Consider the following 16,374-nt stretch of genomic DNA (forward strand, 5'->3'; position numbering starts at 1 on the left):
GGAACACAAGGTGGATGGAGAAAAAAGGCAGATGTGGAGATGGTGAAAAATAGCTCCAAAGTAAGTTTTGTTTCTGGGCAAAAGTGAAAGGAAACATTAATTAAGCTCAAACCACTTTAATTTTCTTTCTAGTTGTCTCCTAAAGATTCTAACAGGCTCTTTCATGAAATTAAAAACAGTACAGCACTGGCTAGAATTAATTACATAATCAGATTTTATTTTCTTTTGATGCCTAAATCCCAAGTTAATTCTAATTCCGAAGTATATGTCCTTCACAATCTGGAGGACACAGAAAATGTAGCAAACCCACATGATTCCAGGGAAGGACTGAGGGTCTGTCTGTGTGAGAAACCCATGACATGTTAACTCCCTTGAGTGCTGTGAGGAGAGGGTGGCTAGGAGAGTGTCATGCAATGTGGTTTCCCAGGACACCGCGCATGGGCTGATGGACATCTTTTCCCTGGAGGAGAGCTTTTGCCAAGGACGGACAGATTAATGGAAACTCATCCTTTAAGCCCTTTACTGTTCAGGCCCTATATATGGCAAGTTCTGTCCAATGTTGTTACTCATTTGATCCTCAAAATCTCTGTGAATCAGACACTATCTCCCCATTTTAAAAAAATGAGAAAGTTAAACTAAAAAGTTGAAGTGTCTTCTCCAAAATCACTCAGTTGGAAAAGTCGGGACTCTAATTCACATACGCCCCACTCTGAAAACTTAAAAAAAGAACTTTAATTTTATGTGTGTGGTGTGTTTTGCCTGCATGTATTCACCATGCATGCACAGTGCCCTCAGAGGCCAGGAGAGTTGGGACCTCTGGAACTGGAGTTAGGATGGTTGTGAGCTGCCATATGGGTGCTGGGAACTGAACCCAGGTCCTCTACAAGAGCAGCAGGTCCTCTAAACCACTGAGCCATCTTTCTAGCTCCCTGAAAGCTTTTGCATTTCTTTCAAAAATAAAACAGTGGCTGGAGTGATGGGGTCATGGGTAAAGCACTTGGGAAGAAAGCATCAGGACCAGAGAAGGATCCCAAGAACCCTTAAAAAAAAAAAAAAAAAAACCATGCAGGCACAGCAGCCATCTGTAATCCCAGTGCTCAGGAGGTAGACCCATGGGTTTCCTAGGTCAAGCCAGGTAGTTAGACTAAAATTGCCAACTGGCAAGCTCCAAGTTCAGTAAGATATACTGCCTTAATAAATATAGTGGAAATTGATCATGGAAGATACCTGATAACAATTGATATCAATTTCTAGTTTCCACACAAATATGGACATACATCTACCCAACACATAAGCAAACACACACTCATTCTCTCTCTATCATGTACACACACACAGAGAGAGAGAGAGAGAGAGAGAGAGAGAGAGAGAGAGAGAGAGAGAGAGAGAGAAAGGAAGGAGGACAGAAGTAAATTAAGGAAAGAAAGGAAAGAAGGAAGAATATTTTCAGAGATTTGCTGGTACATGTGTGCTATGAAGGACCCCCTCATTTAGAGGCACCTAGGACTCTACAACCTCTGGGCTGACTTCACCAACAAAAGCATGCTTACTGTGATATCTGTAGGAATGAAACTAATTTTCCTCTGTGTGGACAGGCCAATATTTATGTTTTTAGCCTCAACTGCATACTGGCCCTCAGGGTCCTAATCACAATAACCAGGTTGATTTCAAGAGTGGAACCTCTTCCATTATAGAGGCAATTAAAATATAATCAAACTAGAAAGTTATCCTCCCCCAAAGCCACCTAAAACAGAGCAACTCCAAAATAAAAGCAATTTACATATTTTAGTCCAAATTAAAAAGTAAAAGCTAAGGATTGCCTTTTAATATCCTGAATAATAAATGTACATTTATGTAAAGTTTCCTTTGGGGAACAGTTACTATGAGGACAACTCTCCCAATATTATTCATAAGTATCACTTTTGTTTTGGTGTTACAGTAAGAATCTGGACTTGGGGGAATTGGACTGTCTGTACTCAGTGCATCAACAGAGATAATTAATGTTGAAGACATGTATCATATCCAAATTTTAGAAGTGTGGTTGGCTACATTACAAAAAGGAACATAAGAAAGGATGAGTCAAACCTCATCCAAATCACAAATTTGCAGGGATATAGTCAGTTTACTCCATTTTAAGTGAGCAGTTTCCTATTGAAAGTTTCATTAGCAAAGATTACAGGCTCTCAGCCTTTCCACTTTTTAACAGCCCCCAGAGCCTAAGTTTATTGTTAGAGCTGCATTTACTACTGTGTCATCTTCAAAAGGGGCACTCTAAACAAACAAACAAACAAACAAACAAGCAGATCAACTTGTCTCTTATTTTTTACATACAAATTAGAAAGAAAAACTTTTAAAGGGTTTAAATTCATAACTTAGGAAAACACAAACTGCTTGAGAAGTCATTATCAGCACAAGCCATGGCATACTAGGGGTCATAGCTGTTTGTAAAACACACACACACACACACACACACACACACACACACAGAGAGAGAGAGAGAGAGAGACAGAGACAGAGAGACAGAGAGACATTGTCTAGATATGTATTAAAAGATAACGGCACACCTTCTACTCCATTAACAGAGTTCTAGTTTGTGCCAAGAGGGTCACAGTCTGCCCAGATGCAGTTATACAGGAAAGGGTATTAAAGGAGATATTTGTGTCAGGTATACTAACACACAACTGTACTGCTGGGTACTCTAAAGGCTGAGGTGGTAGAAGGATCACTTGAATTATTTTAAGACCAGCCTGGACAACATACTTGTCTGCACTGTGGGGAATGGGATTGTATCTTGCATCTGCGGGTCTGTGAATCCTCTATTTTTGCTCACCCTCTTGTAAAAAGTAGCCTTTGGATCTATTTTGCCATCAAGATTGTAGCAGAGCTGATGGACATCCTTTGTTCCATGAAGATGTTGCATTGAAGGAAGGACTTGTCTCAAGAAAGAATAAAAAAGAGATTTCTGTTAGAAGGAAGGTATTCATATTTCTGTAAAATTAACAGGTTCCAGGCAAGTTTCACAGGCATCTGGCTGAAAGACAAGTTCCTTCCAACTGTCCAAACTGCTTCTTCCTGAGCATGAACATCTGGATACATGGAACCTTACAGATAAAAATGTCTAGAAGATGTTTAATTTCTGCCTTTTAGAATCACTTAGAGACTCGTACAAAGAAAACCACTGACGTTCAACTTGAATGCTCTGATGGAACACTGCTCACACTTCGACACCAGCGTCACTCGGTAACAGGAGCCTTATGACCTCTCACCTTAACCTTATCCCCAGTCATAGAAACAGCCTCTAATTATGCTTTCTGACCATCATTGAAAGAAGTGGCAACACTGAATTCCAAAGAAATGTATGTAGAAGTCCTCAACAAACACATCTTCATGGAACAAAGAATGTCCATCAGCTCTGCTATCATCTTGATGGCAAAACAAATCCAAAGGCTACTTTTTACACAAGGGTGAACAAAAATAGAGGATTCACAGACCTGCAGATGCAAGATACGATCCCATGCCCCGCAGTGCAGAGACCTCAAAGATGTGGCGCTTTCTGAATTTGTCATCTTGGCTGAAATTCATATTCTACCTCCTTCTATACTGAAGAGAAATTACATTTCTTATAGAAAAAAGTCTATGTTTTTTGTAGTTTAAGATGAATACTTGAAAATTTAAACTCAATTAAATGTTATTTTTCAAGCCAAGAGTCCATGAGAAGTCATCGTCAGGGCATGCCTAAGCTGTGTGATTTTTTTTTTCATTAACAAAACCCCTAGTTTTGTATTTAACTTCTGAGGTTAAAAACAAGGATTTTTCAACAACAACATCAACAATAAAGATATAAGCACAATTGCATTAAACAATATTTCTTTAATATTTTTACCAGTTTCTTAGCTGAAATTTATTTAAGGATTCTTTGATGCTCTCAGTATTTCTTGAAGAAATGATCTTTACTGGTTGGATAATCTCTGGTGTTAGCTACAAGGATCTGGGTAAGACTAGTCCGAAGGAAAAATGGTAGAGTCAGAATCTCAGGGTTGGGGTGGAGAAGGAGAGAACTGGGAAGGGTGGTAGAGCGGGCCTCTAGCCTGATAAGAGCACCAAAAGTATACTTGATTTCTTAATGAATGCATAACCAACATAAATATTACCGTCAAGCACAGTGGACACCCAAATCTAGCTGGCTGGCTGATCACACTCTTATTTTTCTCTTTTTCTAACAATTTCCTTCTCAAAGCGATTGGTTACCAACACTGATGCTCCAAAGCTATGTGGACATGCTGCCTGAATTCTTAATGAAGTAAACAACAGACAAAATGGCTCATCTCTGTACCCCCAGCTAGCACCAAAAACTGGATGTAATTAAAGGTGTGAACAAGCAAACAAGGAAGTAATAAACCTGCAAAGTCAAGGTAATGAGAAATTATGGGGCATCCTGCACTGTATCAGTTCAAATTATCTTCTGTACCAGAAACGTGTAGATCCACATGTTGATGTCCTATGTGTTGTGGTTCCATGTCATCAACCACCCCACCTCCATGCCCTGCCTCATTCTTGTCTTTTAGGCTTTTTCCTTTTTATTGCTAGAGAGCTAATATAAGACAATCACTGTATATGAAACCTCCAGGTACCCACTTGTCCTCAGGCCATTCCCCCATTTTAACCCTTGGAAGCCAATGATCTACAAAAGTCCTCCAGCCTTAAAATATACTGAGGCTTTAAAACCCAAGGACGACCTTACAACACTCTACATTCAGAACTTGACAAAACAAAGCATAGGATGCCAGCATGACCATTTACCTCCTCCTCATTATTATTATTTCACGTGGTAATATTACATTGTCCCCAAAGAACAAAGGACCCCGTTTAAATTCAAATTCTATTCCTTTGTACCTGATTGAGAGGGAACTTTTTGGCTTGCAAACATAGTTCAGGATTTGCACATTTACAGCTCCTCAAGTGGTTGGTAAAGAAAGTGTCTGGCTTCTAGACAGAAGTCTGCAGAACCTCAACATCTTTTTTGATAAATATTTGTAAATTTGTATTTTTTTCTATTAAGAGAACTCTTGGAATTAATAAAAAAATGAAATACTTAAGACACGTAGCCTACTTAAGTTTCTTTTCCATTTAGAGATGCACATACACTTATAGGTATATGTTTACATACATTTGGTTAACACCAAATAAGGAAAAGCCAAGACAGATGCAAGAATTCACAAAAACACAGATACCACCCTCCTCATATCCATCGAATGCACGAAGGAATTGGTAGTCAGTAATGAAACACTGACTTCACTTCTTTCCAAAGGAGAATTGACCAATTCTGCATATGGCCCATCAATGGAAAGATAGTAATATAGCTGCTTGAGACTGTTCATGTCCCTTCGTACCCCTCCAAACTCCTAATGACATTGGGAAAAATACTGCATTGCAGCATTTGCCAGCACGTACTTGTATGACTAGCATTTGCTGGCTATATCACTGAAAAAAAAAAGTGCATATTAAATGTCCGGGTACATAAACTAAGTGTTTGGTAGCCACAGGTCACTGGAACTGAGGAAGAAATCTGTCTAAGCTAAAGTATTTCTGTCCATATATAATGACCTCTATCAAGACATCCCTCCATTCCTTACTTGTGGTACATGCAAATAATGTTTCTTCTTTTTCTGTTTTTGTTTTTAATTAAAATAAGGTATTGAAGTACTAAGGGATAAATGAAGCAGAATGCTTCTTTATGGATGGGATAGTGTTTTGTCCAGGAAGAGAATTCAACCACAAAAAGGAGATAAGTGCAGAGAGAAGAGACCAAAGCACAGCAAAGGATTTGCCCTCAGGAAACCCTTTCATTGTTCATAGTAACTCTAACTTGAGAAAAAGACCTCAGTTCATCCACAAATCCTTTTAGAGACAATGAATACACACACACACACACACACACACACACACACACACACACACACAGAGAGAGAGAGAGAGAGAGAGAGAGAGAGAGAGAGAGAGAGAGAGAGAGAGAACACCATTCATGCAATGACTCTTAGATTTGAAATTTCAAGCCCATTATTCCTAATAGACACTCCAAATTTAAAATATCTGGTCTATCGTGTCTCAAAAACTCTTAGTGAGACAATTTGGAACTAAAATACACACACACTATCATTTCATTTCTCTTTCTTTAATATAACTCAGTACTACCTCAAAACAACCTGGTCTTGCTTTCATAACAAAATCCTCATATTAAAAGAAAGGTCTTTAGGAGCATAAAAAAAGTTTTAAGGCTGTGTGCAAATCATCAAACATAAGCAAGCCCATCTTAATCTTTGCAAGAAGATGTCTTGAAAAAAATGATGGTTAGCAATGAATGGGACTAAGACCCAAATAAACACTTAAGTTTTTAAAATGAGATATAAAAAAATCAGAGTATCAATGATTCTCCAAGTAAATTTTTGCTAACTTCCTCAGCTCATCTGACTCCTCAAAAAACATTAAATATCAACTGATTTAATAAGTACATTCCTACGACATGCGGAGACAATCTGATCAGGAAAACTGTGATGTAGTTAATGTTTTCTTGCAGCAATATTTATATCCATATTTTCACTTTTTAATAAATGCATACCCAGCTTTGTGCTTCTGTCAAGGCACACAGGTAGGTAGTAGGTATTAATATTTTTAAGACAAAGAAGCAAGAAAGGTCAGCAGCAGAGCTAGAGCTATGTGTCTTTTTTTTCATAACCCAAGCCAAGGTGACAGTTTTTATAGAAACAATTTTTCCTAACTAACATCTGCCAGAAAAATTCTCAGAAAACAAAAATAAAACTTTATTAGTGATAATAAAAACTATTCTGTTTTAATAGATGATATATGTTTATGCACTCCAGCTAGGAAAGCAAGGGCCTAGCGTGGGACAAAAATATGTTTATTTTTTACTTTAAAAGTAAAAACAAAATAATACCTCCCCCAATCAGAAAACAAAACAAAAAGGAACATTCTCACAGAAAAAAAAAATGGTGGGGACTGGTGGTGGAGATTTGCAACAGAGAGAAAATAAATTAAGAGGATTTTCAATAAAGGCAATTGTACTTTCTACCCTTGCAATACCTTGCATTTTTTTAAATCTTTCATTTTGGGGCTTCAAATTAGCTACTGGATTATGTGTCTCTATTGTCACAAGGAAGGAACCACAACTGATGACTGTTTCAGGTTTTTTTTTTTTTTTTTTTTTTTTAAATGCTACTCCTATTCACTCAAGTACTATCTCTGTTAGTCCTTTTTGGTACACACCACACTGGGAAAAAGACACTACTTAGAAAAGCACTCAGAGAGAGAGACAAGTGAGATACCTGTCATGCATGGGTCCCACCAGACTCAGAGACACTTAAAAAAAGATCACCTTTTTTTTTTTTTTTTTTTTTTTCCACTCAGTTTATGCCAAGACCAGACCTAACACCAAATGCATTTGCAAGTGAAAAGCATGGGTAGATTCTGTAGCTGGAGGAATGGGCAGCGGGCTCTTCAGTGACTGTGTTCTAAAGACATTTCTACAATGAACTCCTTGAAACTACAGTATCAGCATCTAATGTAGTAAAAATACCAGTATCACCTAACACAAAAGTCATTGCTTAGCATAAATCTAATCTACTTATATTTTTTTCTATGAATATTTACTGGAAATTTCAGAGAAATCATTTGCAGAACCTATCAGCTGTGGGAATTCACTATTATGCTTCCGTCAACTTCATTCAATATAATTTACATTTTTTTTTAAATGGTCTCACAAGATTCCTTGCAATTTTTTGCACGTACAATTTCACAGCAGGGAAAGGGGGAAGGAGAGAGAGAGAGAGAGAGAGAGAGAGAGAGAGAGAGAGAGAGAGAGACCCTATTCTCCCTTCCCCCTCCTCTCTTTTTTAAACAAATAAACAAAAAGAAAAAGGAGAGAGGGAACAGATGTTTAAAAATAGATTTCGAAAAATCACTGTAAACCAGAGTTAGAAATGTAATTAACACCTATTTATGAAGAATAATTAAAGTTGGGCTGGTCACAAAGAACAGCAAAGATAATCAAGGTCCTGTCCCCCTCCTCCCTTTTTACACTGTTTGCAGTGTGTTCTTGTGATAGCCACCTGCTCCCTGCTCGGCTTCTCCTCTGTTCGTTTCCCCGGCAACCTTTCATTGGGTTTTCCTCCCAGCTATCGCTTTCAGTTGGGCTGCTCGGTCTAATCTTATTTGTTTTACACCCATCAAAACAAGCAGCCAGACAAAGGCAATCCTCTAAGAATGGGAAAAAGACCACAGCTTTGTTATAACATCTATACGGAGTGAAAAGTCCTCCTCAGGCTTTTCTAAAAATAAAAAATAAAAAAAAATGAATTTATAGCTTTCCCCACTACCCAGCCCCAAATCCCCTGAAAGCTATTGCTGGTGAAAATTCAAAGTCAAAGTGGGCACTCATGGTATCTATTTGTGCCATTTTGTGCCATATCTTTAGGGTCAACACCAGGAGACAGGAGCAGCACTCAAGGAGTTTCCCTGTTTCTTTTTCCAGAAAAAGATGATGCTAAAAATAGATTTACTACTTCGGCAGAAAGGTTTTCCACTTCCCCATCCACATCTCAAAGTCCTGTTTCACAATTGCATCTGCTGGTACTGAATCTCACCTCCTCCACCCCTCACTCCCAGTCTTCCCCATCACTCCTAGCACGAGACTGAAAAAGAAATGTGCCTTTAACTTTAACGGTCGTGTAATTCGGCGGAAGGCTCACAGAGGCAGTGGACACGCCAGCCAACAGTGACGGTGACATTGTGATTGTCAAAAAAAGACACCAACCTTGCTTGCCTAAAATGTGTTTGATGGAAGAGGCAGTATGTGCCTTGTGTGCATGCAATGCTATTATACTTGGAGGCAGATTGTGGATTTCAGAAAAAGAAATACTAATACACACACACACACACACACACACACACACACACACACACACACACACGAGGATCAGCACAGTGATTTACGATGCAGTCCACCATCCTTATACACCACACACACACACACACACACACACACACACACACACACACACACACACACACACACGGCTGGAACCTCCAAGCTGCCTTCCTCTTTTCACTTACCATCTTCAAGCCATTCCACTCCATCTGTGATCAGAAGAAGATGGACCCTCACACAGTGTGTCAAAAGCGGAAAGGAGCGTTATGTAAAAGCTGACATTCCCTTCTTACAGAGCTGCTGCCCAGAGAAGGAAGCAACAACTCAACACGCCAGGCACCGCTACACATACAAGCCGCCTCCTCTTTTTATGAGGTCATGACAGGAAACTCTTTGAAATACAAGATGCAGCGTTTACTGAAGCCCAAATAAATCACTCTCTTTGCCGTTTTGACTGCGCAGTCCCCTGAAACACAACTGCCCATCTCAACGTTCAGCATCCAGGAGCTGCCTCTCGAGGTTTACATTTCCAGCACAGAAATGGAGAGATTCCTTACCCTGCTGCATACACCCTAAGCCCCACAAAACCCAGGCATGTAGACAAACCTCTTCTCTCTTACAAAAAGAAACCCCCTTCCACCCCCTCATGATGGTCTCAAGTAATAGAATCTCTTTCAACAAACCAGCAATTATTTCAGCCCATCCCCACCCTCTGCGTTTATGTGGAAGGGAAAACTGACAACGACCTGTTAAAAATGACAATCTCTCTCCCACTGCTTTTCAATAAAAGGACCTACCCGCACGCTACACAAAAGATATAGTAAATGTAGGAACCAGACAGCAGCAGAGAACTAAACTCTCGTGCAAGCATAAGACTGGCCAAGGTGTAGACGCTTGTCTTCCCTCCAGCAACACGAACAACAGATTATACATCTAGTCATACCTACCATAACCATTCTTATTGGCAAATATTGGGTCTCGCAGGGCTTCGACTCTTCTCTTAAAATTTGCAAAGGTTTCAGAATATATTTAAAAATGACTACTGTTGTTATATATATATATATTAAAGGTCCACAAAACACAGTGTGGATGATTGTAAAGTAAATCAATTATTGGGAGGGGGTGGGGTGGGAAAGAAAGGAAAAAAAAAAAAGAAGAAAAGGCGCAGTGAGCTGAAACCCCTGATTCTAGGATGTAGATAAGAACAACTGAACAGAGCCTTGCTGAAATTGGCTCGAAGCTTCCCCTTTTTACATCCATTTATGGGACCATCTGTCAGCTGAAGCCAGAATCTGATTGGCTGGGGAAACGAAGGGAGGCGTTGCAACATCAGGTGCTATTTAAATTAGCTACTGCCAGATTGACGATGTTAATGATTTGGTGACCTCTACAACAACAGAGACCGGATTTCTGAACTGCTTCTTGTGTCTGGTAATTAAAGCCCGGCTGAAGCAACAACAGCCATACTTGTATTTTGTACCTTTTACCTCCTTCTAGCTCAAAAAGTACTGTCACAACTGCAGGTCATTGGAGGACTGCAAACCTTCACAGTGGGAGTGTCCTTCCTTTCTGGGTCCTGGCGGGGAATACAGGAGCCCATCCCTCTGACAGAGGGCTTTTTCAGTGGAGAATATTTTCAACCACCTTATCTTTCTTGACAGTTGCTTTCTAGCGAAATGCATATTTAATGATCTGCCTCTAGGCTTAAAGATACAACAAAAGCACTTTAATGTGCTAATACTTCTACATTTTAACTTTATTATTTCACAGTATTGCTGGCTTTCTGTAAGTAGTGCTTCCTTTTGCAGCTAACATGACCAACATTTCAAAAGCATGCAAGTTTAGGATTAAGCTTGTGCTCAGTGAATTAGGCTCACATAAGTTAGCCTCAGAAAACTATTTCATGATGATGATGATGATGATGATGATGATGATAATGATGATAATAATAATAATAATAATAATAATAATAATGATAAAAAGCTGGAGGGAGGAGGCAGCTGCCAGGCTCTACCTTTCTGCCTTCTGTCTTGAGCTTTCCAAAACAGAGAATGATGAATGATTTATTTAAATGAATTTATCTTTCAACTTGGATAGAGGCATGCTCTGAATTTTTAAAAATCGACTAAAACATACTCTCTTTTGGCTTCCCTACTGCAATGAGGGCAAAACATGGCTCTGAAATAAATGGCCGCGTTTTATGATCTGTGTGGACCACTCATCTTGCTCAACTAAACAGAAGACTTTGTCTCTCTCCCTGTTTCTTCCCCCACCCCCTGGCCTCTTAAAAGATGTACAAAGACACATTTAGCTAGTGTGTGGTGATGTATATAGCCTGCCTGCTTCTGTGACACATTTCATAGACTCCGTATCACCACGCTTGCAGGAATACATGAACGTTTTGTTTGGGGCCTGGGTTTTTAAGTGGCTTACCTGAGACCTCTATGCCTCACATCTATGAAGAAGGGTAACACCCCTATATATTTAAATCACAGTTTAATCAACTTGTTTATCAATAAATGTACAGAGGGAACAAATATTCAACACAGGTTTTAATCTTTGCCTGAAGTTGACAGTGAGCTGGACTAGGGATAGTGGAACTACGGGTCAAAATATGGCATATTTCTGGGCTTCAGAGTTCAAGAGTAAATGAGTTTGTGAAAAATTACTAGAAAAGAAAAAGCAACCCAACATTTTTAAAGGTCAAAACAATTCTCTTCCAAACATTGCTTCATAAACACATGCAACAAACATACATACACACACTCTATGAAAATACAGATACATCACTAAACAAAGTATTGGATACATTATATAAATCCTTTTGCTTAAATATAAATAAATCCAGCTATTAGAAATGAAGGTACATGATGAAGGGAAGTAGAAATGTGAAGCTCTGCTGGATGGACCCTTCAGGTGGAACAAGAGCAAATGAAGTAAACTTTAAAATGCTTTCCTTAGCACTTGCATGACGGGTGCTGTGAGTCACACCGGAGCCCGAGTACTTGCTGCACTGTGCTCTAACGATGAATTCCCAGGTTCAATGCTCCAAACAGCTTGACGTACATATATAGGATAGGTCTACGTGTCCTAAATCGGCAGCCAAAAAAACTCTTGAGTGTGATCTCACCAATATCAAAATATTGGGAAGAGTATATTGACACGATGCTACAACCACACAAATCAAAAACAGATCTCTTGGAACAAAACATTTACTTGATATTTCTACGCAGGTTATAAAAGGTGAAATTTTTAGCACCTCTTTTTTTCTCATCCATACTAACTTCAGTACACTCACTGAGGCATAAATTAACATTAGATATCTCCGAAAACACTCCAGCTATCTTTCCAAAACAGTAACTGTACATTATACCATAAACAATTACCTGGTCTTGCTGGGCTAAAAAAAAATAATAATAAAAAAATCCATGCGCTTTGTATATTGATCACTTCTGCAAAAATCTCCACTCTAAAGTCTTTCAAAGGAATCCTCAAACAAATGCACAAATGTCCTCAGAGGCCTTTTCTCTAAAGACAAAGGCAGAATCCTATTGTTGGGAAAAGTCAACCTTATTATCGCATTTCCAATAGTACCATTCATCTTTCAGCGTGAGGGGATGACCGCTACATCAGTGGTGTGGCATTTGTAAAGCAACAGATTTTCAATATATTATCTTAAGAATCAGGCAGGCGAGTCTCCCAGTCATGCATGATTTTTTTTTCTTTTTCTGTTACAATCCACCACCACAGAAAGAAACTTGTCTCACTCAAGCAGCTAAGGCAACCTAAAACGGTATCCCATGGCTGTGGGGCTGGCTGCGCCGTTGCGTCCCTCTTACCACAAATGAGCAGTTTCTTGACTCATTAATAACAATTTCCCTTAAAAGAAGTAATCTCATATCAGTCAGCCCCTCGCCACCATGCACACATCCCAAAGGCTGCAGATATCTCAGCATCAGTCGCCGGCAGCCAGCTTTCCCACACAGAGTCCAGATGGACTGTACCAGAAGCCAATTCAGCGTTAATAACTACCTACTCCGCGCAGTGGAGAAGCCTTACGTGGCACAATGGGCTAGGAAACAGAGAAAAAACAACAAAAAAGGATAGACAACCAAATTCTCTGAAAGCACGGGAAGCAAGGAACAGAAAAAGAAGCATGAATTATATTTCCTAGACTTCTACGAAAGGGGGCGGGGGAGAAAAAAAAGAAAGGAAAAAGAAGAAAAAAGAACCCTTCATAAACATAGGGAAAAAATGAAGGGGGGGTGGAGATAAAAACAGATGCTGCCCAGAAAAAAGTGACAAAATATTACCTCATTATTTAACAAAGCAGCATTAAGCGTCCTGCTGATTTCAAACATCTTGCCACAGATTTTGTTTTAAGAGAAACAGATAGAATCCTTTGCAAAGCACTCCGTCTGCAAAGGGTTCTTCAATTTTCTTGCGCACCACGGAACAGTCAATATATTATTTCCCCAGAGTTCGCACATTAAAACCTCTAGTCACTGAGCTGAATTTTCCCCTTATCTCTCACACTGTAGCTTCCTGTTATATGTACTGCTCTCTTTGCAAGAGCAGCCTGCCCCAAACATGGCTGGTGTTTAAACTACTCTTTAAAGTAACAGTTCACTATATAACCACCAGGTGGGTAGAGTGCACAGATTGAAATAAAGCATCTTAAAAGATGTGGTGTGTGTGTGTGTGTGTGTGTGTGTGTGTGTGTGTGTGTTGTGCTTTCTCCTTGGAACTGCTTTTAGGTATAGGATGTGACATGAGAAATATCAGCATCTTAACAGGCAAGATTGTCTCTACTGTATTATGTCTAAGTAAATAAAAATTTTCCTCTTTACTTAAAGCAAGGGGACAAATCAGAATGGAACAAAATACTACCAAACAATTTGAATAAAAAAACTGTAAAGAATGAAACACAAACAAGACTCATTTAATTCTGCAAATGACAAAGGAGGAAAATACAATTAACCACAAGAAATGAGAACTTCAAAAACTCCATGAAAGTATTTTCTTTTTACAATGAGAGAAATATTCACACAGGATGAACACTGGACTCAGATGCATGTATGCTATGTAGAAAAAACACACAAGTTGTATGCAAGAGCTAAAGATGTAACTTTCCTTCTGAGTTTATTTGGCACAATCTCTACTGATATAAATGACCAAAATCTTAAAAGTAAAGACACTGAAAACACAAAAGGCAGAACTAAAACTTAAGCATGTCTTTTTAAAAAATGCGATCATATGACCAGTTATAAACAACTACAGGCTCAAACCAGACACATGTCTCTACCCAGAGCTGTTCTTTCCTCTTAAGATTTGCCTTCAAGAGAAACATTTTTACTGGACATTATTTTGGAGGTGTACCTAACCTGGCATCTCCTTTGTACCACTCTATTCCAATTAATCTGATCTTCAGCCAGGAATAAAGAGAATGCCCCAAGTTGAAATCTCCAAGTGCAGCATAGGGAGATAGAGCTGCATCATTACATGACCACATCTTAAGAAGAATTTTACTAGTAACAAAGCACACACACACACATGCCACTTTACTCTCCCATATAGCTAACACAAAAACCAACACACACACACACACACACACACACACACACACACACACACACACACACACACATACCTGGCATTTTTGTTTTTCTTGGCTGGATGATATTAAAGCTCTGAACTTCCACATCTCTGGAGACACAGATGCCAATTCTAGCATTTTTCCAGTCCGTCCAGCCAGCACTTAGCTGCACAAGATAGTGACTGTCTCCTTTATCTTTAAGTCAAGTCTGCATCATTTAATAGCATTTAACCTCCTTGCATATATTAAGTTTCAAGTGACAATTTTTAACTGGGGAGTGAGAAGGAGGAGTTGCTCTCATCAAATTCTGGTTGTATGAAATAAGCTAATTTGTACACTCACCATATGTCTTAAACACTAATTAAAAAATGTCACTTTCTTCAAACATTAAAATGTAATCAGCCTAGTAAATAAAATATTCTCGAGTTTTCTTGCCTTGGTGATAATTTAAAGAGTGTTTATCTCAAGGTAACCTTTCTAACTTGATTACTAAGGAAGACTTTAGATTTGAAAAAGGCAAAAAGGAATGCTAGGGGTCAGGGCTTTGGGGCATGGAAAAGAGAAAACCACTACTGTACGTAGCTGCACAAAGGAAAATAAGATGAAGCGGGTTTTTAAGGACTCATAGTCTTGTTACCCTAAGGCAAATCCAGCCAATCAATACCACCCATTGACGGTCTACCATCTGCCATGCTACCGAGAGATGTGGCTAAACAGACCTGTTCCATATGACTGTGGCTGGCTCATTTTCAGTCGATTAGGGCAGTCCAGAGCATTCACGTGCAACACACAAAACTCCAAGTCAGTCTGCGCCTGTCTCCACACCAGCCCCCCGAGCACAGCTGTGGACCTTTTCCTCCTGTTCTGGCTGTCCGGATTACCTCTTCTTGCTCCTCAATTGAATTAGCAAAATGGAGAGGGAATGTAGACTGCACACACACACACACACACACACACACACACACACACACACACACACACACACAGATAATTGCTGGTTCTTCTTCACTGTCATGCAGAAATCCGGGATTCCATGTGCTGTGCCCTAATATGATTATGGCACACCATTTAAATAGCATCATCAGTGACTGTGACCTGACGTTTTCCCGTGGTTCAGTTTCTTTTCATCCTTTTCCACTTTCAAAAAAATTATCTAAACTGTTGATTTTTTTCTTTAAAGACAACATAATCAGTCTGCCCAGACAATGGAATACTATGTTTAAAAGCTTTGATAAGATCTAAAGCTTAATTTGCCTTTGTTGAATCATGATGTTGGTTTTTGTCTTTTTTTTTCCCTGTAGAAACATTAAATCAGTTTTATTGGAAAGTGGACACATATTGCCGAGGCAAGAAAGATGCACCAGGCTGACACAGAGTCTGCAAGAGGATTAGAAATTCACTGTGGAATGTTTTCTTAGAGATATATGACCTGACTGTTTGATGCCTTCCTCCTTCCTAAGGAGCACAGCTACTGTATCTGTGTGCGAGTGCTACTGTGTGGAGAGATATGAAAAGCAGATGTCTGGTCTACTTGCATTGCTGAGAGTTCACCTGTGCAGGTAAACTGACCAGAGCAGATTCATACACCATCTCCCACTTGCCTAAGTTCGTGCTTGAGTGGCTTTTGAATGCAGGCTTCTTTCCAGAGTCCATGTACATTTGCCTGTTCAAATTTGCCTTGGACTACCCTCTTCAAGAAATAGTCTTTCTGGAAAGGAAATGTAATGGGTAAGAAAATTGCTATATTTAGAAAGTTTTCTAAGAAGGAATAACTTAGGTGTAGTAGCGACAGTGTGGACCTTTCTCTGATATATTCTTCCTCACAGCACATGGCAAC

The 16,374-nt window shown here is 39.3% G+C and overlaps 1 protein-coding gene across 8 annotated transcripts in view; it reads right to left on the reverse strand.

The window, feature by feature from the left end:
• Elavl4 (ELAV like RNA binding protein 4) overlaps positions 1 to 16,374 on the reverse strand; it is a 136,952-nt gene that overhangs the window by 73,156 nt on the left and 47,422 nt on the right. For 2 of the 8 annotated variants that reach the window (XM_076564756.1, XM_015996497.3), the window contains exon 1: positions 13,255 to 13,486. The exons of 1 other annotated variant lie outside the window; for it this stretch is intronic. In XM_076564756.1, the coding sequence (XP_076420871.1) occupies positions 13,255 to 13,302 (48 nt within the window). In that variant the 5' untranslated portion in view covers positions 13,303 to 13,486. Of the gene's footprint in view, positions 1 to 9,126; positions 9,514 to 9,738; positions 9,846 to 9,888; positions 10,199 to 13,254; positions 13,487 to 16,374 lie in introns of those variants that run through there. 5 more of the 8 variants (XM_076564755.1, XM_042271604.2, XM_006977768.4 and 2 more) reach the window with 5 other exon arrangements.

Source organism: Peromyscus maniculatus, chromosome 2 (genome assembly GCF_049852395.1).
Source record: "Peromyscus maniculatus bairdii isolate BWxNUB_F1_BW_parent chromosome 2, HU_Pman_BW_mat_3.1, whole genome shotgun sequence".
NCBI classification, from domain to species: Eukaryota; Metazoa; Chordata; class Mammalia; order Rodentia; family Cricetidae; genus Peromyscus; species Peromyscus maniculatus.